At 40.3% G+C, this 24,013-nt stretch overlaps 1 protein-coding gene across 3 annotated transcripts in view; it reads left to right on the top strand.

Moving 5' to 3' along the window:
• Positions 1–24,013, top strand: part of PLXNA4 (plexin A4) — a 690,148-nt gene that overhangs the window by 537,334 nt on the left and 128,801 nt on the right. For all 3 annotated transcript variants that reach the window (XM_056799707.1, XM_056799709.1, XM_056799708.1), the window contains one exon: positions 19,269–19,469. In XM_056799707.1, the coding sequence (XP_056655685.1) occupies positions 19,269–19,469 (201 nt within the window). The remainder of the gene's footprint in view (positions 1–19,268; positions 19,470–24,013) is intronic.

Here is a 24,013-nt window from a genome sequence, read left to right as displayed (position 1 = left end):
AAGACATAGGCTACCCCCAGAATAAATCCTAGACTTGGTGTCCAGGCCTCAAAGAGCTTTGATCTACCCCAGATTTCTCTCCCATGCTATCCTGAAGGTTATTCTAGGACTTCCCCAGAACTCAGAAAAATAATGATACTATTAGAATTCTCAAAGGAACTACAATTCTACCAACACAGAGAACTCCTGGTATGAGAATCTCCTCTGCCACTGAAGATTTAAACTAACAATGACTCGAATAGATAGATCCTAGGGAGCTTTTTGAGGCAGATAGTGTTTAAGGGACTTGCCCAGGGTAACAGATATAATATCAGAGGATGTTTATTTAGATCTTTATTTTACCCTAAGTCTATGAATGTGGTTTATGGGTTCAGAATCATGGAATGATAGCTCTGGAGCCAGAGAAGACCTGGCCATTTCATATGGCCCACCCCCTCATTTTACAGAGGAGGAAACTGAGGCCCAAGGAGATTAAGTGATTTGTCCAAAATCACAGAAATAGTAAGAATCAAAGGCAAAATTTAAATCCAGCTCTTGTCTGCTCTTGAAAAAGCCAATATTCTTTTCACTATAGGATACTGCCTCACTTCTTTTTTTTTAATATTTTATTTGATCATTTCCAAGCATTATTCATTAAAGACATAGATCATTTTCTTTTCCTCCCCCCCCCACCCCCCATAGCCGATGCATAAATCCACTGGGCATTACATGTTTTCTTGATTTGAACCCATTGCTATGTTGATAATATTTGCATTAGAGTGTTCATTTAGAGTCTCTCCTCTGTCATGTCCCCTCAACCATTGTATTCAGGCAGTTGCTTTTCCTCAGTGTTTCTACTCCCACAGTTTATCCTCTGCTTATGAATGGTGTTTTTTTTCTCCTAGATCCCTGCAAATTGTTCAGGGACATTACACCGCCACTAATGGAGAAGTCCATTACGTTCGATTATACCACAGTGTATTAGTCTCTGTGTACAATGTTCTCCTGGTTCTGCTCCTCTCGCTCTGCATCACTTCCTGGAGGTTGTTCCAGTCTCCATGGAATTCCTCCACTTTATTATTCCTTTTAGCACAATAGTATTCCATCACCAACATATACCACAATTTGCTCAGCCATTCCCCAATTGATGGGCATCCTCTCGTTTTCCAGTTTTTGGCCACCACAAAGAGCGCAGCTATGAATATTTTTGTACAAGTCTTTGTGTCCATGATCTCTTTGGGGTACAGACCCAGCAGTGCTATGGCTGGATCAAAGGGTAGATATTCTTTTGTCACCCTTTGGGCATAGTTCCAGATTGCCCTCCAGAATGGTTGGATCAGTTCACAACTCCACCAGCAATGAATTAATGTCCCTACTTCGCCACATCCCCTCCAGCATTCATTACTTTCCTTTGCTATCATGTTAGCCAATCTGCTAGGTGTGAGGTGATACCTCAGAGTTGTTTTGATTTGCATCTCTCTGATTATAAGAGATGTAGAGCACTTTTTCATGTGCTTATTAATAGTTTTGATTTCTTTGGCTGAAACCTGCCTATCCATGTCCCTTGCCCATTTATCAATTGGAGAATGGCTTGATTTTTGTACAGTTGACTTAGCTCTTTATAAATTTGAGTAATTAGCCTTTGTCAGAGGTTTCTATGAAGATTTTCCCCCAATTTGTTGTTTCCCTTCTGATTTTAGTTACATTGGTTTTGTTTGTGCAAAAGCTTTTTAATTTGATGTAGTCAAAATTATTTATTTTACATTTTGTGATTCTTTCTATATCTTGCTTGGTTTTAAAGCCTTTCCCCTCCCAAAGGTTTGACATGAATACTATTCTGTGTTTACCCAATTTACTTATGGTTTCCTTCTTTATGTTTAAGTCATTCACCCATTTTGAATTTATCTTGGTGTAGGGTGTGAGGTGTTGATCTGTTTCCAATCTCTCCCACACTGTCTTCCAATTTTCCCAACAGTTTTTATCGAATAGTGGATTTTTGTCCCAAAAGCTGGGATCTTTGGGTTTATCGTATACTGTCTTGCTGAGGTAGCTTTCCCCCAGTCTATTCCACTGATTTTCCTTTCTGTTTCTTAGCCAGTACCAAATTGTTTTGATGACTGCTGCTTTGTAATATAGTTTAAGGTCAGGAACTGCAAGGCCCCCATCATATGTGGTTTTTTTTTTCATTATTTCCCTGGATATTCTTGATCTTTTCTTGTTCCAAATGAATTTTGTTACGATTTTTTCTAAATCAGTGAAGAAGTATTTTGGTAGTTCAATGGGTATGGCACTAAATAGATAAATAAGTTTGGGTAGGATGGTCATTTTTATTATATTGGCTCATCCTATCCATGAGCAGTTAATGTTTTCTCCAATTGCTCAAGTCTAGTTTTAGTTGTGTGGAGAGTGTTTTGTAGTTGTGTTCATATAGTTCCTGTGTTTGTCTCGGGAGGTAGACTGCTAGGTATTTTATTTTGTCTAAGGTGATTTTGAATGGGATTTCTCTTTCTAGTTTTTGCTGCTGAGCTGTGTTGGAGATATATAGAAAAGCTGATGACTTATGTGGGTTTATTTTGTATCCTACAACTTGGCTAAAGTTGTTGATTATTTCAATTAGCTTTTTGGTTGAATCTCTAGGATTCTTTAAGTAGACCATCATGTCATCTGCAAAGAGTGATAACTTGGTCTCCTCCTTGCCTATTTTGATGCCTTCAATTCCTTTATCTTCTCTAATTGCTACTGCTAGTGTTTCTAGTACAATGTCAAATAGTAGAGGTGATAATGGGCATCCTTGTTTCACTCCTGATCTTATTGGGAATGCATCTAGTTTATCCCCATTGCAGATGATATTAGCTGATGGTTTTAGATATATACTGTTTATTATTTTTAGGGATGACCCTTCTATTCCTATGCTTTCTAGTGTTTTTAATAGGAATGGGTGTTGTATTTTATCAAATGCTTTTTCTGCATCTATTGAGATAATCATGTGGTTCTTGCTAGTTTGCTTGTTGATGTGGTCAATTATGTGGATGGTTTTCCTAATGTTGAACCAGCCCTGCATCCCTGGTATGAATCCGACTTGATCATGGTGAATGATCCTTCTGATCACTTGCTGGTGTCTTTTTGCTAGTATCCTATTTAAGATTTTTGCATCTATATTCATTAGGGAGATTGGCCTATAGTTTTCTTTCTCTGTTTTTGACCTGCCTGGTTTTGGAATCAGTACCATGTTTGTGTCATAAAAGGAGTTTGGTAGAACTCCCTCTTTGCTTATTATGTCAAATAGTTTGTATAGTATTGGGATTAACTGTTCTCTGAATGTTTGATAGAATTCACTGGCGAATCCATCAGGCCATGGGGATTTTTTCTTAGGAAGTTCTTTGATGGCTTGTTGGATTTCAATTTCTGATATGGGATTATTTAAGAATTCTATTTCCTCTTCTGTTAGTCTAGGCAGTTTGTATTTTTGTATATATTCATCCATTTCTCCTAAATTGGTGTATTTATTGCCATATAATTGGGCATGGAAGTCCAATTATTCTTAAATTATCTCTTCTCCCTCTATTTTCCAGATCTGTCACCTTGTCGGTGAGATATTTTATGTTCTCTTCTAATTTCTTGGTATTTTGGCTTTGCTTTATTAATTCTTGCTCTTTTACATGATCGTTGTCTTCCAGTTGTCTGATTCTGACCTTTAAAGCCTGGTTTTCCTTTTCAGTTTGGTCACACCGGTTTTGTAGATGTGTGAATTTCTTTTGCATTATTTCCCACTTTTCCTCCCAGAAGGCTTCCATCTTTTTGGTCATTTCTGATTCAAATTCTTCATGGGTTTGTGGAGAGTTTCCATTTCCTTTGGAAGGTTTCAAAGCATTTTCTTGTGTATCGTCTTCTATCTCCTCTGTATTTTGTATTTTTGCTCCATAGAATGTGTCCAAAGTTGCCCCTTTCTTCTTATTTTTCTTGGGATTTTGGGGCTTCTGTGCTTCTTTGGAGTTTGCTATCTCTGAATGGGGAGGATTAGCTTTTCTCATCTCTGTCTGATGTTCAGAGGTTTTAGTCCTGGGCAGATTGTCCATTCTATGAGCTTTCCCTGGGTTGAACTGAGTATGCCTTAAGGCAGTGACTTTCACTGGAACTGGAATGGAAGGATCCGGCCAGGGGGTTACACTCTCCCCCGGCTCTCTCTGTTTCCCTGCTGTCTGGGTGCCCCCTCAACTGGGTCGGGTTGCTTTCCGGAAGTTGCCTTCAGAATAGCTGGCCGTGAGGCTGTCTTGCTGGCCCTGAGGGTTACTGTTGTTTCAGATGACCCTGCTCTCTGAGGGGGGAGGTGCCGCGGCTTCCCGGAGCTCAGAGGGCAGTGACTTTCACTGGAACTCGGATGGAAGGATCCGGCCAGGGGGTTACAATCTCGGCTCTAAGTTTCCCTCTGTAGCCTTGGACTCGGCGCTCCTATCCCTTAGGTCCGAGTGATCTCAGGTTTTGGCTTTTGAGGGGGGCCGTACCTTTTGATTCAGGTCCAGGTCCAGGAGGAGGACTCCCGGGGTCTATGCTGTTGATCATTTTGAATTTCGGCACCCTAGGAGCATATAGTTTGAGATCGGTAGGGAAGGGTTTCCGGAGATCTGAACTTTAGCTTTCTCTAAGCCGCCATCTTGACCGGAAGTCCCTACTGCCTCACTTCTGACAGTTACTAGCTATATAGCCCTGAACCCATCACTGCTAATGTAACTTGATCAATTCCCTAGGACTTATTTACTAAATCATAGCTTAGATCTTCCTTGTGGAGTTCCCACATTATAGGAGCAGCCTATGCTAATGAACTCTGAGCTATATACAATGTCATATAATAATGATGATGATTGCTTGAATTATATAACCCTTTAAGCTTCGTGAAGTACTTTACTAATATCTCATTTGATTGTCACAGGATTAAGTGACTTGCCTATGGTCATATATCTACTAAGTGTCTAAGGCCAGATTTGAACTCAAGAAGATGAATTTTCCTGCCTCCAGGCCCAATACTCTATTCACTGCACCACCTAGCTGCCACTGTTTGAATATAACATGTAAATGGATAAATAGAGAAATACTTTGAGGGCAAGAAAATCCTAAGAGAATACAAGATTCCCACAAGCAGAACATTGCAGAAAGAGATTCTAGGAGGCAGAGGCCAGGAGTAAGTGCATTCCAATTGTATGGGTACAATTGTGCTAAGGCATGAAGGGAAGTAGAGAAGAAGAACCAAGTTTAGGAAGTGAACCAATTTGGCTGGAATTTTCTAGGTTTTATATATGAGGAAACTGAGATAGAGTAAGTGATTTGCCCATGATCTCATAGCTGGTAAGTTTTGGAGCCAGAAGAATATAAACTCAAATTTTCTGACTCTACTTAGAGGAATTTCCCTGGGGAAAAAATAGCTAGGAGTTGAATATTCCCTAGAAAAGTATTTAATTGGTCTTTTAAAGATATTCAAGATGGATCTTTTTCATAAAAATCTCCAGGAAAGTGGATTCAAGTAACTCCTTTTCCTCATTCTACTGTGTAACAAATATCCCTGTCAGGAAGTCCATCCTTTTATCTGCCTAGAATCCCATACATTGTACTTTAAACCCATTTTCTCCTGTTTTCTCCTGAGAAGAGATGAAGAATGGCTCTATGATAATCATTTTTACACTGGTAGATTATTTTCAAGCTCTCCTTCAGCTTTTTCCCTTCTCTGGACTAAATATAGCCTATTTCTTTGTCTTTTATACAAACTGCAGACTTTCTTAGACATGTTCATAATCATTTTCATAACACGCCTAAGAATGAGTAGAGAAAAATTGTCCTGACAATTTATCAGAGAAAACAAGGAAGAGACATGATATGACCTACACAGACAGTGACAGATCCAGGAATGGAAGTCAAATACCCTGGTTCCCAGGAATTGGGGGACAAGCCATTCCTTGAGCCATTCCCTCTTCAGGATGCAAGCATCCATTTAGAAAGAAGGTTGGGGACTGGAGGCTGCAAGAAGCCTTGAGTCAAGTCAAACGAATACCTAGAGCTCTTCAAATGACTGTTTTGACACCCTCCCTCTTCCTTCTTCCTCTAAATGTCTTAAGTTTCCTTGTTGATGGTGGAGTTGTGTGTGTGTGTGTGTGTGTGTGTGTGTGTGAGTGTGAGACAGATCCCCTTCCCTGGGAGCCTACTTGACTCCATGTGGTTTATTTTGACTCCAGCATTATCTCTGATTCAAGGGAAGTGACCTGGTATTAAACCACAGTGGTTTGTGCTTTGCTTTATTAAGACAGCAAAAAGTACACTTAGTTTGAGTCTACACTGGCTTAACTAGGAGTCTTCCTGCCAGTGAGTCACTGAGTGTCCTCCTACCTAAATTAAAGTGAACCATATGCCCCCGACCAGGGTATTTCTGCTAATCTTTCAGATCAGAGAAGGGACAAAATAAAGTCCCATTTAATCATGCAAAACTTGCCCCCTCTACAACCTGGACAAATTCCACAAACTACTGTGCTTCAGGAGATATAAAGATGAGGCAGATGCAAACCCTGTCCTAGAAGAGCTTAAAATCTAGCAGGGGAAATAAAATAGCAACACAAACAAAGATAAGTAAGAACTGCATAAATTCATAGCAGATAATCCTAGGGAAAACGCTGGAAGGCACTTTAGAAGCCATCAAGGGAACCCCCCTCATTTTACAAACGAGGTCTGAAGACGTGACTTCCCCAAAGGTCACACCAAACAGAAGCTTCAGAGCTGGTGTCTGGACCCATGTCCTCTGACTCCAAAATTAAGCCTCTGTCCATTGTCCCACAGCATTCTAGAATGATTCCTAGGAAGAAGTTACTTCTGTCTCAGAGGAGGGAATGACTATCTGGAGGAGTATTCAAGGAAAGAATCTCAAAGACAAGGACATTCTGAATCAGGAATAAAGGATGGGTCATAAAGCAAAGCTTGTCTGGGGAGTTGGAAGCCATTAGTGCTTACATTCTCAGACCAGTAGACAGAATAAGTAAAAGCCCAATTGATAAACCAAAAAGCATTAAAAAAAAAAAACCTTTACCTTTGATTTAGCATCAATTCCATGCAGAAGAATGGTAAGGGCTAGACAACAGGGGTTAAGTGACTTACCCAGGGTCACTCAGCTAGGACATGTCTGAATCCAAATTTGAACCCAGGACATCCTGTCTCTAGGCCTGGCTCTTTATATACTGAGCCATCTAGCCATCCCCCAACAAGTTTATTAAGCACTTACTATGTGCCCGGAACTGTGGATACAATTAAAAAGAATGAAACAATCTCTACTATCAAAGAAATTTCATTCTAACACAGCATAGAGGCATGTATAGAATAAATATAAAAGAATAAACACAAATTGATACAGAATAATTCAACACAAGTTTGGGTGTCAAGATTAAATAGTTAAGGGCATCAACAAAATTTTCATGGGGAAAGTGGCTAAAAGGGCTTTTGTGATACTATTTAGGAAGATTTTAAGGTATCAGAAGATATACTAAGTGGAATTATGAGACAAGTCTGAGAAAGCGCATTTGAGCCAGATTATGGAAGGTCTCAAATGCCAACTTAACAAAAAGTTTGAACTTTATTTGAAGAGCGTCAGGGAGCCATTGAAAGCTTGTGATCAGAGAAGAATTATATTCCAGTCTGGGCATTGTGAAGATTAATCTGATAGTGATTTATAGAAGAATCAAGGAAGGCAGAGAGACTGGAAATTGATGACATAATCCAGACAGAGATATCCAAAGAAGGAATAGAAGGAAGCTAGTAGCAATATAACAGGGAGAAAAAGATGAATGCAGAAGAAGAGTATAATAATGTCCAAGAGAGGATGGAGCCCTTTTGTGTCTTTGAGGGAACTCCAGAAATCTGACTGTACTAGAAACCCTATCACTATCTCAGGACTGTTACCTTGGCCTTTACCCTCTCCCTTTACTCCATTATTCTTTTCAGGTACCCCATTATTCTTCCAGGTGTCTTCAGGCTTCCTCTTTCCCCATCAATCTCTCCCTGCCTTCTTCCCTGTGCCCACCTTTAAGGTTATGGGCATTTTCCTCTCTGTATTTTTACTCGTGCCTTCTCTATGTACAGGCAGATCATAGATCACACTAATAGCATTATAAACTTGAGGAAATGTGGAGGAAATATATGGAGTATTACATTTTTTTTTTGTCTTGGGGCATGATGGTCCTGGGGAGGCAGGCATAAATTTGGGAGGAGTGGTCTCCCAGAAAACTGACACATCTCTGGAAATTGATGAGGTCCGAGGTGTCTTTGGGGAGGAGCACTGGCCTTTACTCATCCCCTCAGTCATTCCCTAGAGCAACACGCCTCTTCTTCCCTCCCTCTCCATAGATCCCTCTAAGGCTTGAGCATGTGAAGTTACTTGGATGTTACAAGGAAGAGAATTAGAACAGCCATCAGATAAATATGTCAGAGGCTGCAAATCAGAGGCCACTGGAGCTTAACAAGCCAGCCTGAGCCCCATCCCCATCCCGGGTCACTGGTGGCTCTGGAGGCTGCCTCAGTTTTATTCTGGTCTGGTACAGGCCATGTTCTGGTAGCCATGACTTATTGTTATCATCTTATCTTCCTTATTTTAACTATTCAAATGTAGAGTGGATCCCTTTTTTCAATACCTTGCTGAAGTACAGAGATGTCTTACGATTTGCCTCCCCATCCCTATGGACAACACACTCACACAAATCCCTGTGACAGAGGAAACTATGACTTTGTTATCTTTCTCCCTCAATGGCAGCATGATAATGGAGCTTCCACTGTATTCTGTGGAAAGAAGGCTGGATTTGGAATCATTGGACCTGGATTAAAATACTTGTTTTACCTTTGACAGTCCATTTAACCCTCAGAAAATCACTTAACCTCCCTTGTCCTCAGTTTCCTTATCTATAAAGTGGTGGGGTTGGACTAATATAATACACATACTGTTGTTTTTATTGTGCAGTCATTTCATTTGTGTCTGATTCTTCATGACCTCATTTGGGGTATTATTGGAGTGGTTTCCCATTTTCTTCCCTGGCTCATTTTATTGATGAGGAACTGAGGTCAACAGGGTTAAGTGGTTTGTCCAGGGTCACACAACCAGTAAGTGTCTGAAGCTGGATTCGAACTCAGTAAGATGAGATTTCCTAACTCTAGGCACAACACTCTATTCATTGAGCCAGCTACCTGTCCCAATAATGTATGATAATATAACAATAATAACTAACATTTATGTGATCTTTTAAAGTTTATATCACATTTATGTAGTCTTTTAAAGTTTTTGAAGTATTTGACATGTCTTTATCTCCTTTGAGCCTTATAAGAACCCTAAGAAGTGGGTACCCATTATTATCCCTGCTTTATAAATGCAGAAACTGAGGCTGACAGATTTACCTAGGTTCAAACAGCTAGGGAGTATATGCAGAAGAATATGAACTGTCTTCCTGACACAAGTCAAACACTCTATTCTCTGTGTCATGTAGCTTCCTAAACTATGGCTAGCTAGTGCAGTGGGTAGAATCAGGAAGCTGAGTTCAAATACAGCCTCAAAAAGCAACCACCTGTGTGATGGTGGGCAATGTCATTTAATATTTATTTATTTCAGTTTTCCCAACTGTAAAATGGGAGTAATAATGAGCCTCTACCTCCCAATATTGTTGTGAAGATTAAATAAGGTAATATTTAGGAAGCACTTAGCGCAGTCCTGACACAACAGATATTGTATAAATACTATCCATTTTATCATAATTATATTACTATTTTAGCATGAGAGAAGCATGAAATAGTATAAGGAATATTAGATTTCAGGCCAGAGACCCTTCAATCAAAACATGACCCTGTTACTCACTATGGAATTCTGAACCTCTTCCCTGGCCTTTCTTCCCCTTTGTCTTTCCCCTTTCTTCCTGGCTCTCTTCCTCTCTCTTGCCCTCCCCTCCTCTTCCTCCCTGCCTTCCCCAATGCCCTCCCCTGGCTCTCTTTCCCTCTCTCCTCTGAGGTTACTTTCCATCTACTCTGTATATCTCTTGTATGGACATCATTGTTTTCAAGCTGCCTCCTTCTTCAGAATGAGGGATCCTTGAATGCATGGACCAGATCTTTGCTTTTCTTTGCATACCTGGCACTTAACACAGTGCCTGACATATAACAAGCTTTCATAGCTATTAGCTGAGTGACCAGGTGATGCAGTGCCCAGAATGCTAGAGCATGAGTCAAGGAAACCAGAATTGGAATTCTGCCTCAGACACTAGCTGTGTGACCCTAGTCAAGTCACTTTACCTCTACTGATCTCAATTTCCTCATCTGTAAAATGAGAAGAAGAATAGAATAGAATAATGGAAAAATAATATTATCTAATTCCCAAGGAAGGAAGGTAGATAAGCATTGTGAGTTCCAAATAAGTCAAATATATATATATATATATATATATATATTTACAACCCTTAAAATTCATATAAAGTGCTGCCTAGTCTACTACCTTTAGAGATTCATGACTCTATGATACTTTTCTATGCCTCAGTTTCCTCATTTGTAAAATAAGAAAGATAGTCTGGAGCCAGGGCTCATCAATTCCTTAGCAGTCCCGTGTAGCTAATGCAGCCCTTCTCAAAACAATGGTTAGTAGCTTGTATTCATCTTTGAAGTAAATGCTACATTTCAGCTAGAGGCTAGTAAAGATAAAGATGATTTTTTTTTCTGATCCAAGGTCATACCTCTCCTGAAACCTATTCATGGATGCTAAGAATTGCAAGTTATTTCCTGACTTAGATGATCCCTGATATCCCTCCCAAATCTACATCTTTTGCTGGAAGGATAATTTCTCTGAGGCTTCTAATCTGATAATCATTTATGGGTTTAAATAATTATACAGTGTGTGGAGGGTTGGACAGCCAACTTCTAACCTGAGCCCTGCTCTTACTGTGTATTGTTCTTGTTTCCCCTCTTTTTTCATTTTTATTTAATTAATTAATTTAGACAATTTTCCCATGGTTACATGATTCATGTTCTTTCCCTCTCCTCCTTCCTCCCCCTCCCATAACCAACAAGCAATTCCACTGGGTTTTACATGTGTCATTGACCAAGACCTATTTCCATATTATTGATATTTGCACTAGGGTGATCATTTAGTCTATAACCCCAATCATAACCCCATTGACCCTTGTGATCAAGCAGTTGTTTTTCTTCTGAGTTTCTACTCCCACAGTTCTTTCTCTGGCTGTGGATAGTGTTCTTTCTCATAAGTCCCTCAGAATTGTCCTGGATTGTTGCATTGCTGCTAGTAAAGAAGTCCATTACATTCGATTATGCCACAGTATATCAGTCTCTGTGTACAGTGTTCTCCTGGTTCTTGCGTGTTGTTCTAGCCAAAGTTACTTTTTTTCAGGTTACTGTGCTCTCCAATAATAATCTGGACAATACAGTCTCCTCCAGGGAGGAAGAATGATATCTGTTGGATGAATTCTGCTCACAGGGTATCTTAGAGGACAATTCAGAAAGATTTATTCTGATGATAATGAAGCATTCTTACTGCAGTTATCATCATTGGCATATAGAGCCTGAGTCTCAGTATTCTGCTATTGAAATAAAAATAATCCCTCAGGTTTCCAAAGTATTTTATACTTCTCAAAACCCTTTTCATCTATGTTACCTGATCCCCACAAGAATCCCATGAAGTAAGCAAGATAGGCGTTATCTTCCACATTTTACAAGTGAAGAAACTGAGGCCAAGGAGGTTCAGTGATTTGTTCATGGTCACAGAGCAATAGTTACTACTAAAAACCCAGGGTTCCTAGCTCCTTATCCACCATACTGTGTTGTAGTAAAATATGGTGAGATTCCTTTGGGATGACCCCAACCCACCAGGATTGAGGGAAACAGTTGATTCAAGCAGCAGCTGATAGCACTGATGCATTCACGAAAGTGTTAATTTAAGAAGCCAGAAGATGGGAAGGAAGCAGGTGTTTTCTTGGATGGAACCAGCCTATGCTTGGTGGGGAGAGAGGATTTAGTGAAAATCAATTGAGTGAGTGCAGAGAATAATAAATGTCATTATTATTACAAGAGTATCTGATGTGAAATCTATCTAAATCCTTCATGTCTAGAAAATAGGCTAAAACTTTAGGACAAAATGGGAGCATGTTTAAAGGGAAAGGACAGTATAGGACTTCAAGTTTAATAACTGTTTGGGTTTGGAGGACCTAGAGTAAGCAGTCCAAGAGAGACATTAGTATCTGAGATTTAGTGGAACCTCAGAGATCAACTAATTGAACCCTTTCATTTTACATATTAAAAAACAGGGCCACAAAAGGAGTTACACAAAAAGTGAGTATCAGGGATGGGATTCAAACCCAGCTCTTTTTTTTTTCTTATCTTTTTTTAAAAATATATTTTATTTGATCATTTCCAAGCATTATTCGTTAAAGACATAGATCATTTTCTTTTCCTCCTCCCCACCCCCCATAGCTGACGCGTAAGTCCACTGGGCATTAGATGTTTTCTTGATTTGAACCCATTGCTTTGTTGATAGTATTTGCATTAGAGTGTTCATTTAGAGTCTCTCCTCTGTCATGTCCCCTCAACCTCTGTATTCAGGCAGTTGCTTTTCCTCGGTGTTTCCACTCCCATAGTTTATCCTTTGCTTATGAATAGTGTTTTTTTCTTCTGGATCCCTGCAAATTGTTCAGGGACATTATACCACCATTTATGGAGAAGTCCATTACGTTCAATTATACCACAGTGTATTAGTCTCTGTGTACAATGTTCTCCTGGTTCTGCTCCTCTCGCTCTGCATCACTTCCTGGAGGTTGTTCCAGTCTCCATGGAACTCCTCCACTTTATTATTCCTTTTAGCACAATAGTATTCCATCACCAACATATACCACAATTTGCTCAGCCATTCCCCAATTGATGGGCATCCCCTCGTTTTCCAGTTTTTGGCCACCACAAAGAGCGCAGCTATGAATATTTTTGTACAAGTCTTTTTGTCCATTATCTCTTTGGGGTACACCAGCTCTTTTTTAAATTCCAAATCCAAACTGATCCTTAACAGCATAAGCATAAGAAGTGACAGGGAACATTGAACAGAGACAAGAGTTGGGAGTAGAGGTAAAATGTCAAGGCTAAGAATTGGTTTTTGGTGAAAGAAAGACAAGTGAGGAAAAAATTCTAAAAGATGGGATAGTAGAGAACCTGAGAAGTTGAGAGAATGAAAGGGTGGTAGGTTTAGGGCTGTGGTGACAGACCTATGGCAGATGTGCCAGAGGGGGCACTGAGAGCCCTCTCTGTGGTCATATGCACCATTGCCACAACCCAGAGTTCACCAGAGTTCATTACTAGAAAGCCAGAGGGACAAGGAGCCACTCTCCACGTGGGCCTGAGGACATTTCTCACATCACCCACCCCTCTAAAAGATTTGCCATCACTGGCTTAAGGGAAGGCATCATCAATCAAGGCAAAGATATACTTTGAGGCAGTTCCTCTGGCAAATGTGTTGTTTTTGTTTAGTCATCTCAATCATGTCTGACTCTATTATACCATTTGAGGCTTTCTTGGCAAAGATACTGAAATGGTTTACCATTTTCCTTCTTCTGCTCATTTTACAAATGAGGAAACTGAGACAAGCAGGGTTAAGTGACTTGGTTAGGGTCATACAACTAGTGAATACATGAAACCAGATTTGAACTCAGGCCTTCTTAATTCCAGGACCAATGCTCTAGCTACTGTGCCATTTAGCTTCCCAACAGAAGTTGATGACAAAAGATCAATTCCTTTTGGAATTGCACAAGTACAACATGGCTTTGGTTCTGAAGATTCAGCATGAAGCAGGGTCAGTTTCTGAAAAGATGGGATGGCAGGGTGATAGAAATGGCCCCTTCATGCCTTATTGCCTTGGAAGAGGTTGCCATTTTACATTTCAATTAAGAGGTGCACAGGGGTCAATCCACAGTTTCAGCAGAAGGGAATCTAACTAGCCCAGCCTCCGCCACATCAATTATTATTAATGAACTTCCTCTCAGAGCAGCCAACCTTTTTATATGCAAACTAGGCCTTTATGGGACCACTGGCAATCAGGGCTCATTAATGGACTCATCATAAGCCATGGAAGGGATATAATGGAAGGTGAGGGGAGAGACTGAGGCTTAAGCATCTCTCTTGAGGGCTTGCCTCTCCACCTCTCCTGGACTATATCCAGCCAAGTCCCCTGGGCTCAGGTGCCAGCCAACCACAAGTGTAACAGCTTCCTGGACTTAGCAGGTTCTTTGCTAGGTGACAAGAGGTCCATCCTTTCCTCACTCTGTTGGAGATTCACCACCCTCTAGAAATGTGCTTCCCAGGTTTAAGGGCATTATAGAATGGAAATATTGTCTAATTTCCCAAAGCTAGAGTCAGAATTTCTGATGCCTCAGTTCCTCTTTTATGAAATATGGTGGGATCTAGTGAGCCAGCAGAGGAGTCTTAAAAGTCAGCAACACATATGATGCTTTTGTGACATAAGGATCTAGATAAATATAACCTCTATTTGGATGTCTCATGGGTCCTTCAAATGCTAAATGCCCTAAACTGAATTTATTGTCATTACCCATAGATTTCTTCCACCTCCTGTTTTTACCAGTGTCCCTAACATTCACTCTCTCCCATATTCAAAAGCTGGATACCTTTCTGACTTATCTGTCACTTTTCATATTCAGTTGTCTACCAGGTCTTATATTGTTTCTCCCTCCACAACAATCTCAATACATTTTCTCCAGTCTTCTTCCTCTTCTGTCTCTCTTCTTCCCAGAATCAGTCCCTACTGCCATCTTACTTCTATAAATCCTCATTAATCTTGTAGCCTTTTCTTTAAAACCCTCACTTTCTATCTTAGAATTAATACTGTGTATTGATTCCAAGGCAGAAGAGCAATAAGGGCAAGGGAATAGGGGGTTAAGTGACTTGCCCAGGGTCACACAGCTAGGAAGTGTCTGAGGCCAAGTTTGAACCCAGGACATATTTAGGCCTGGCTCTCAATTCACTGTGCCATCTAGTTGCCCCCATCTCATTACCTTTAAAACCCCTCCCCTTTTCTCTTGTTTATAGATTTTATTTTATATAATTTTATATGCTTATAGACACATAATTGTAAGGGGCCTGTGAAATCATAGATGAAGAAATGAAGATGTGATGAGATGAAGTGACTTTCCCAAAGTGATAGGGATAGTAAGGAGAAGAGTTTAGAAGGGGAATCTAGGTCCTCTGGCCCCAAATACAGTGGTCTGCACCAGGCTGCCTCTCAAAAGAAGGTTTTCTTTCCCTTCCCAGTATCTTTGTTCCTAGATGAGACCCACATTCATGATATCATGTAGAAGAGATCAGACTTGCTCTGCTTGCCCCTCAAGACTGAACAAAGACTTATGTATAAAAGATAGGGAGAGACAAATTTAGATGTGATGTTAGGAGATGCTTCCTTATTATCAGAGCTGTCTAGTAGTGGAGTGGATTGCCTTGGAAGATTTTAGGTTCTTCACTTGAGATCTTTATTCAGGGGTTAAGGTCAGCTTGATGCACATATCTTTGTCCATCCTTGTTCAGATGTGAATTGGACTAAATAATCTCTGAGGTCCTATGTTGTTGAGTTGTTTCAGTCATGTCCAATTCTTCCTGATCCCATTTAGGGTTTTCTTGGCAAAAATATTGGAATGGTTTGCCACTTCCTTCTCCAGCTCATTTTGCACATAAGGAAACTGAGGCAAACAGAGTAAAATGACTTGACTCTGTCAGGTCTAGTAAGTGTCTGAGACCAGATTTGAACTCCTGAAGTTGAGTCTTCCTGATTCCAAGCTCCACTGCATCATCTAGCTGCCCTAAGGTTCCTAACAACTCTGAAATTCTGTGATTTTTGTTTCACCCTCTCATCTTCCTCTTGTCTTTCATAAAGTTCCTTCCTTCTTCCCTCCCTCCATTTGTCCTTACCAAGCCCCCCCTCTCTCTTTCTCTCTCTCTCCTATCCTCTCCCCTCTCCCCTTTCCTTCCTCCCTTCCCTCCCTCACTCTTTCCTTCCTTCCATCTCTCTCTTTGCCCCCTCCTCTGCTATATCAAATTCAATGTCTCAACCAAATGCATCATCTTTCCCATACAAAATTTGCTTCATGACCCAATTTCTCCATTTCTGCTAGGTTTCCATCATTTTTTCAGTCAATCAGGCTCAAACTAATATTCATCATTAACTCCTTCCTTATTCTAACTCCCTCCCACCCCCATAAACATAGCAATAAGATGCCAGATTCTTTTAGTTCTTTCCTTTTATATTCTCGCTGCCCATTCTTTAGTTCAGATCCTCATTAGTTTTTTCCTGGACTACTGAAATAATCTCCTACCTGTCTTTACCACCTCCAGGCTTCCCCTGTGCCCCCAATTCATCCTCCACACTGCTGGCAGATTAACCTTCTTCTTAATACACAGCCATGATCATCATACTTCATGGCTCAGAACCATTCAATGATTCTCTATTGCCTACTAAATTCAGTAAAAAATAGACTGGCATCCAAAGCATCCCACAAAGTGGCCCCAATCTAGTATTCAAGTTTACCCTTTCCTTCAGGGACTTTATTCTGAAGCCAAATTGGAATTCTTTCATTTCTATCTTTATCCCAGCTGTCCCCTATGTCTTCTCTCTTCATTATCTCCCATCTATTGAAATTCTACCTGTTCTTCAAGACCCAGCTCACATGTTACCTCCTCCAAGAAGCTGTTCTTGATCCCTTGTACTTGACTCAAACAAAGTTATTCCTTATTCCTATGAATCCTTGAAGTAAACATGATAACTGGTGATGGAGTGGGAAAGAGGGAGAAGAGGAGCATGAACAGTGGGCAAGATATGCGATAATGCAGAGGCTAAAATACTGCAGAGAAAATATTTCTAAAGAATGCAGACACCTCTATGTTTTTCAATAACTCAGGTACCATATAGGAGCTCCCTTGGTGTGTGTGTGTGTGTGTGTGTGTGTGTGTGTGTGTGTGTGTGTGTGAGGGAGAGAGAGGGAGAGACAGAGAGAGAGAGACAGAGAGAGAGCACCACTTACAACTGGAATGTTGAGGCTGAGACCTTGTGTGTAATCAAGCCTCCCCCACTCCTTCTCTCTTCCTGCTGGCCTTTCCAGCTCCTGCAGCTCCTCTTTATCTCCTCCTTGGATAATGGCATGTGCAGCCTGGAGGGATCAGACGTCTTGAAGGGGAGATTAGTTTAATGGAACTGTGGATCTCCCCCTTCAGCAAGCCTGCTCTGCTTGTCAGCTTGCAGATAGATCTCTCAGTGGGTGTACTTGTTCCTATGTATGGTCATGTTCTTTCTGTCTTCCCTCCTCCTCTTCTCCTCTCCTCTTCCCTCCCCTCCTCTCTTCTCCTCAACTCTTCTTCTTCCTCCTCTTCTTTCCCTTCTCCTCCCCTCCCCTCTCCTCCTTCTCTTCTCTACTATATCTTCTCTCCTTCCTCCTTCATTCTTTAATTCTCCTATACCTGGAAAAGCTAGGGATGGATGAGAGCTAAAAGATAAGGGACCCAAAACTAGCCCTTGTTCTTTGAAAGTATTCTGTTCTGTACTGAGGCAATTGTTTCAGGATAGAGGATCTTAATCTAAGATCTGAAAACTTGTCTGTTTAATTTGATAATTTGGTAACTCCATTGTTTAATACAATTGGTTTCCTTTGTCAGTCAATCAATAACACATATAATATGCAGGCACTATGCTAAGTGCTGGAGATACAAAGAAAGTTAAAAGAGAGTCCCTGTACTGGATGAACTCACAGTCTAGTGGGGGAAGCAACATGCAAATAATCATGTACAAAAAAGCTATGTACAGGATAAATTGACAATAATCCCAAGAGGGAGGGCACTAGAATTAAGTGTGATCAGGAAAGGCTTTCTATAGAAGGTGAAAGTATATCTGGAACTTGTGGAAATCCTTTGTATTTTATTTTATGCATTCAAACATGATTCTGAGTAGGGGTCTGTAGTGTTTGCCAGACAGCCAAGGGGTCCAAAAAAAGAAAAAAAATTATTAAGAACCCTTGATTTGGGTTCACATAATAAAAATGGAAAGGTTGTAAGGGAGGAACACTCACCAATAATAGAACATGCTGGGATTGTTCCAGACACCTTTCTTTGTCTTTTACCTCTGCCATCTTCACACAATTGACTTTCTTCCTGACCTACCCTTCTGAGGGGAAATAGAGAACAGACAGGAGCTAGTGATACTCTACAGGGAAATGGCAATTCCTCCTCCTAGTCTCCATACTTGTCAAGTGCCTGAGCATCCTTAGGGATCGAGATCCTATGTAAATAATTCTGTCTCCTATGATTTTGATTGCTAATCTACCCAGGAGTCATCATTCTTGGTGTGCTTAGTCCAGACCCTCGAGGGTGGCAGTCTAGGGGCCAGGGCAAAATAGCATGGTGTGATTTATGTCCCTCACATGTTATTCTAGCAAAGTTATTAAAATCCTCTCTCCTTCCAAAGCACTTTTCCCTCCCTTGAGAAAAGAGTATTAAACTCATACGCAAGATCAGCAGAGTTCCAGGAATACTAATCCATTTTTCCAACAAGGACTCTAAAATGCAGTGAACAGAGCCATTTTGGTTCTTCAGACCAAACAAGGATGCCTAAAATCCTCATCCTTTATGCCCTTGGCCTGGGCTCCACATGGCACTGAAGACCATACAAGACCTTAATCCAAAAGTCCTTACAAACTTATCTTATTCCCACCAAGTATGTGGGATATAGTTGCCTAGCAATGCAGAAAATATACTGGAATATACAGAGTACTTTCTCTGGAATCAGGGTTCTGGGTTCAGATTCTGACTCTACTACTTACTATCTGAGTGTCCTAAGACAGGTCATTAATAACTTTTTTTAATAATAAATAATAAAATTCATAGCATCTGATATGAGGGGAGTGAGCCACAGAAACTCTTTGAAGTCTAAAGTCTAAAGCTATAATCCTCTGATCCTATTATATGCATTCCTTCTTTTCTTTCTCTCTTGTCTTTGTCTCTCTGTATCCCTCTGTCTGTCTTTCTGTCTCTTTAGATTAATAGATAAGTCATTGGATGGATGTTAACCTAGATCTCAGTTCCTCATCCATTAAAAAAGAAGGGCAAGATAATCTCCTTGTCTCTTGATGTCAAGTCTCTATTTGAGAATCATAGCAGGAGCAGGGAGGGAAGGGGCTAAATCTAGAGACATTCCCTTCCTATTTGACTTTTCATTCCCACCTAACTTCAGTCCTCTCTGCTCTCAGGATTGCCCTCAGCTGCTGCAAGTGGACAAGATCCTAGTGCCTGTGGAGGTGATCAAACCCATTACCCTGAAGGCCAAGAACTTGCCCCAGCCACAATCAGGTCAGCGGGGCTATGAGTGCATCCTCAACATCCAAGGCACCGAGCAGAGAGTACCTGCCCTGCGCTTCAACAGCTCCAGTGTACAATGCCAAAACACCTCTGTGAGTACTACCCCATGTTCATGTCTTTCTCTGACCCTGATTCCCCTTTCCATGGTCCCTTTCTCTGGAGTTATGTCAGATCCTCCCTGGAGGTGTCCTTTCAAACACTCAGAATTTTTTGGTATCTCCTCCTCTTGGAAGGATTTGAAATCAGAAAATCCAGCTCCTTCTTCATGGAATAAAGATGGCCTAAATGAGGTAGGGGTATGGTGATAAGGCAGAAGAAGGAAGGAAGGAAGAGTAATCACCAGGACCACAGAACCCTATGAATGAATATACAGATGATTTTACTCCACCTGTGGCTGAACTCCCAGGAGAACCATTTCCATTCTCCTCACTGTACCAAGCATATGGAAGTCATTGCTTAGACCTTCCTTCCTGAAGCTCATTATTTATCCTACCTAATCTCTTGGATTGGTTAGAAGAGACTCTTAAGGAAGCCAGAGTTGAGAGCTGGTATTCCAGGCAAGATCAGTTGTTAAAGCTCACACAGATCTAAAAGAACCTTTTCCCAAAACAGTAGAGCCTATCTCTAAGTTGCATCAGCCCTTCCCCTCTCTTCATCACAAGGAGCACCAGGTGAAAGACACTGGTTGGACAAGATCAAAAATCATCCCCCCCCCAATCATCTTCAGTGAATCAGTCTCATGAACATCAGTTTTCTCAAAACTAAAATGGACCAAAGTACCAGTCATGGAGGCAGTTAGGTGGCACAGTGGATAGAATGCTAGACCTAGAATCCTAATGACCCGAGCCTAAACTGAACCTCCGATAATTTCTAGCTAAGTCACCCTGAGCAAGTCACTTAACCCCTATCTACCTCAGCTTTTTCATCTGTAAAATGGAGGTGCTATTAACACTCACCTCCCAGGGTTCTTTTGTGGATAAAAATGAGATAATTGTAAAATTCTTTACAGTCTTCAGTACACTATATAAATGCAAGTTCTTATCATTAGAACTATACACAAGTTTACAGATCATCCAATCCCACTCCATCATTTACATAAAATAAAACTGAGACCCAGGGAGGTAAAATATCTAGTCCTACCTCCTCATCTCATGTATAATGAAATTGAGATCCAGGGGGTGACTGACCCGAGGTCAAATACACTGTAGGTAACAAAGGTAAGGATAATCATACTTGTATACTTAATTTGGGTTCTGAAGATCTGAATTCACATCCTAATGACTATTTTTGTCTGTAAAATGAAGAAGTTTAGAGGGCTCATTATGGAGATCTGACAAAGGGGTAATAGACCTCAAGATTCCTAATGAAATTTGAATTTTTCAGACAATACCATTTGCAAAAAATGGTTCTTCTTGGTTGCATATTTGTTATGAAATGTCATTATTTTTTTTTAACCAATTTGAGAAAGGGAAAATAAATGCTTGTTAATTGAAAAAGTAATATGAACTTAAAAAAGAATTAAGATATTAGAATAGGTGGTTTTGAAAGTCCTTCTAATTTGAGATCTATGCCACTAATGAGACCTGTCTTAGACTTGGACCCCAGGATTGGCAAAATGATAGAGATGAACAAAATGACCCCAACATCTATTTCGCTCCAAATCTTATAGCATTTCTCAGCTACTAACATCACAGGATTGTTGCTAGAAAAGCACTTTGTAAACCTTCAAGATTTATATAAACATGAGTAATTATTAATTACTATCAGTTTGTGGTTATTGTTCAATTGTTTTCAGGCATGTCTAACTCTTTGTGACCCCTTGTGGGGTTCTCTTGGCAAAGATGGCAAAGATATTAGAGTGATTTGCCATTCCCTTTTCTAGTTTATTTAACAGATCAGGAAATTGAGGGTTAGATGACTTGAACAGGGTCACACAGTTAATGAGCATGTGAAGCCAGATTGGAACTCAGAAAGATGAGTCTTCACTCTATCAGTGCCACCTCACTTCCTGTTACTATTAGTATTACTGTTAGTAATGTTATTATTATTGTGGTGTTATATATAAGAAACCAACGCATTTATCTGCCTGTTTTTCAATGTGGTTATCTACTTGACTTCCACCTATTGCTCTCTAAGAGCCCCTTACTTAGCTATTTATGTATTAACTACCCTGCCCATCTTGTTCCTTTATGGCTAACTTTTGACCTTCTCATCTATCAACAAACCTCACAATCTCTCTTTCTTCTGGTGTGTTTCCTTCCATCATATAACACCAAGTGCTCAAGAAAAGATAGTAGACACCTATCCATTCACCCATCTATCACTGGCTTTATGTCTGATTGGAAAGATCACAGGGACTAGATCTGGGGGTATTAAGAGTAATTTGGGATTTGATAGATGAAGAGGATAATGGAAAGATCATGAGATTATTGTTGGGAATCTGTTAAAGAAAAGGAGTCAATGTCCCAGAACAACTTGCAGGGATCTAAAAAACACTATCCATAAGCAGAGGATAAACTATGGGAGTAAAAACACCAATGAAAAGCAACTGCTTGACTACAGGGGTTCAGGGGATATGACTGAGGAGAGACTCTAAATGAACACCCTAGTGCCAATACCAACAATATGGAAATGGGTTTGAATCAAGAACACATGTGAAACCCAGTGGAATCATGCGTCGGCTATGGGGGGGGGGGGGGGAGGAAAAGAAAATGATCTTTATCTCTAATGAATAATGCTTGGAAATGATCAAATAAAAATTATTAAAAAAAAAAGAAAAGGAGTCACAGCTAGGGAAACTGATGCAGCTCTAGTCTAGAATGCAGAATTCTAGGCTCTGAGCTAAAACATGATCTCATAACTCTTAAACATTATTCACAAGCCAATGAACAAATTTCTGTAGCTCTCTGTTCACTCCTTGCCCTCTCCCCAAACTGCCAGAGTGCTTGCTGTCTAAATCTAGTGTCCCACAGAAATTTTGAAAACAAGGTGTGAAATATTCCATATTTCCTCTAAGACTCTAAGTCCAGTGGAAGAAATTCAGCTAAGAATTGTCTTCCCAGCTATAAAATACCATATGAGAAAAGACAAGTCTAGAGGCTCCTCTTTGCCAGAGGAGAAGGCCTGAGCTCTGGGGCATCAATTCCTATATCAGGTGTTCTTCAGGTAGGAATAGATCTCTGCTGGGCCACTGTTAGAAATACAAATAATGACTAATATTTTTTAAAGCACTAATAGATCACCTATGTGACATCATTGTAACAATCCTGTCAGGTATTATTATCCCCATTTTTCAAATGAAGAAAAGACAGATCCAAAGTCTGGAATACTCTTCCCAATTTCAATTTGGACTCATACACTTACTAGCTTTGTGACCCTGGGCAAGTCATTTAACCCTGTTGACCTCAGTTTCTTCATCTGTCAAATGAGCTAGAGAAGGAAATGGCAAATCACTCTATTTTCTTTGCCAAGAAAACCGCAAATGGGTCCACAAAGATGCGCACACAACTGAAATGAATGAACAACAGCAAGATTCAGAACTAAAAGATAAAAGTGGCATACTTGGGGTCCCATGGTTCATAAGTGACAGAGGCAGAATTGGAACCCACATTTTCCTGATCCCCAAGTCCATCCAAATCACCCAAGCTGCTTTCCATCCCTGTAGAATGTATGCTCTGAGTTGCTCTAACACTAGTGAAGATGAGTCCTTTGCAAATGTCATGTTCTGCCCACTACACTACCCATTCTAGATACTACTAGAACAATCATAATATATTCTTGTTATGTAGCTCAGTCCCAAAGATGCTAAAAGAAAGCTCAAATTATTTGCATCTTCTAAGAAAAGGTAACAGTGGTGTGACACTAAATGTCAGCTCTCTAGAAAAAAAATGTGTATAGGGTACATTTTTAAATTTAATCTGCATTATTAACATTTTATCCATTACTTTCTTAAGTTTAGATAATTAAAAATCCAATAAATCAAGCCCTGATGTGAAGTCCTGCTGATTTCCAAGGTATAGATGCTCACATTGAAAATTCACCAGAGAAAGCTAGTATACGTTGAGTTCAGCATACCCCAGCAATAGATCATGTTGAATCTGCCATTGCTCTGTAGATCTCTTGACTCATTTGCAGGGTTTTAAATATCATCTACATTTGGGAACTGTAGGGCATTTTCTTAAAGTAATGACCATGGGGAATACTGGAAAAAATACTGGCATAGAGGTCAACAGACCTGGATTCTAGTCCCAGTCTCTAACCCTCATCTGGCTGTATGGTCTTGGACAAATGGCTCCATTTCCCTGGGCTTCTGTTTATTCCTATGTAAAATTAGGGGGTTCACTGAGGCAAGCAATAAAGTCTCTTCCACCTCAATATTCTTTGAATGAGCCCTCCAGTTACCTCTAGGGAAACTGTCATAATATGGTAGCAAGAGACTGAAATCTCAACAACAGTAATAATGAGTCATCCAAAAGCTAAGACTTGTCATTGGCCATGACTCCCTCTGCAGGCTTGGATTTGCCCAGATGTACACAAATGCTGTAGCCTTAGTATCCCCAGGCTGAGAAAGAATACAGCTGTGGCTCACATAGACACATCTGCGTGGCCATTTTTCATTCCCTGTGATCAAAGCACT

This window comes from Monodelphis domestica, chromosome 5, assembly GCF_027887165.1.
Source record: "Monodelphis domestica isolate mMonDom1 chromosome 5, mMonDom1.pri, whole genome shotgun sequence".
In the NCBI taxonomy this organism is placed as follows: domain Eukaryota; kingdom Metazoa; phylum Chordata; class Mammalia; order Didelphimorphia; family Didelphidae; genus Monodelphis; species Monodelphis domestica.
This window is presented reverse-complemented; position numbering and strand designations above follow the sequence as displayed.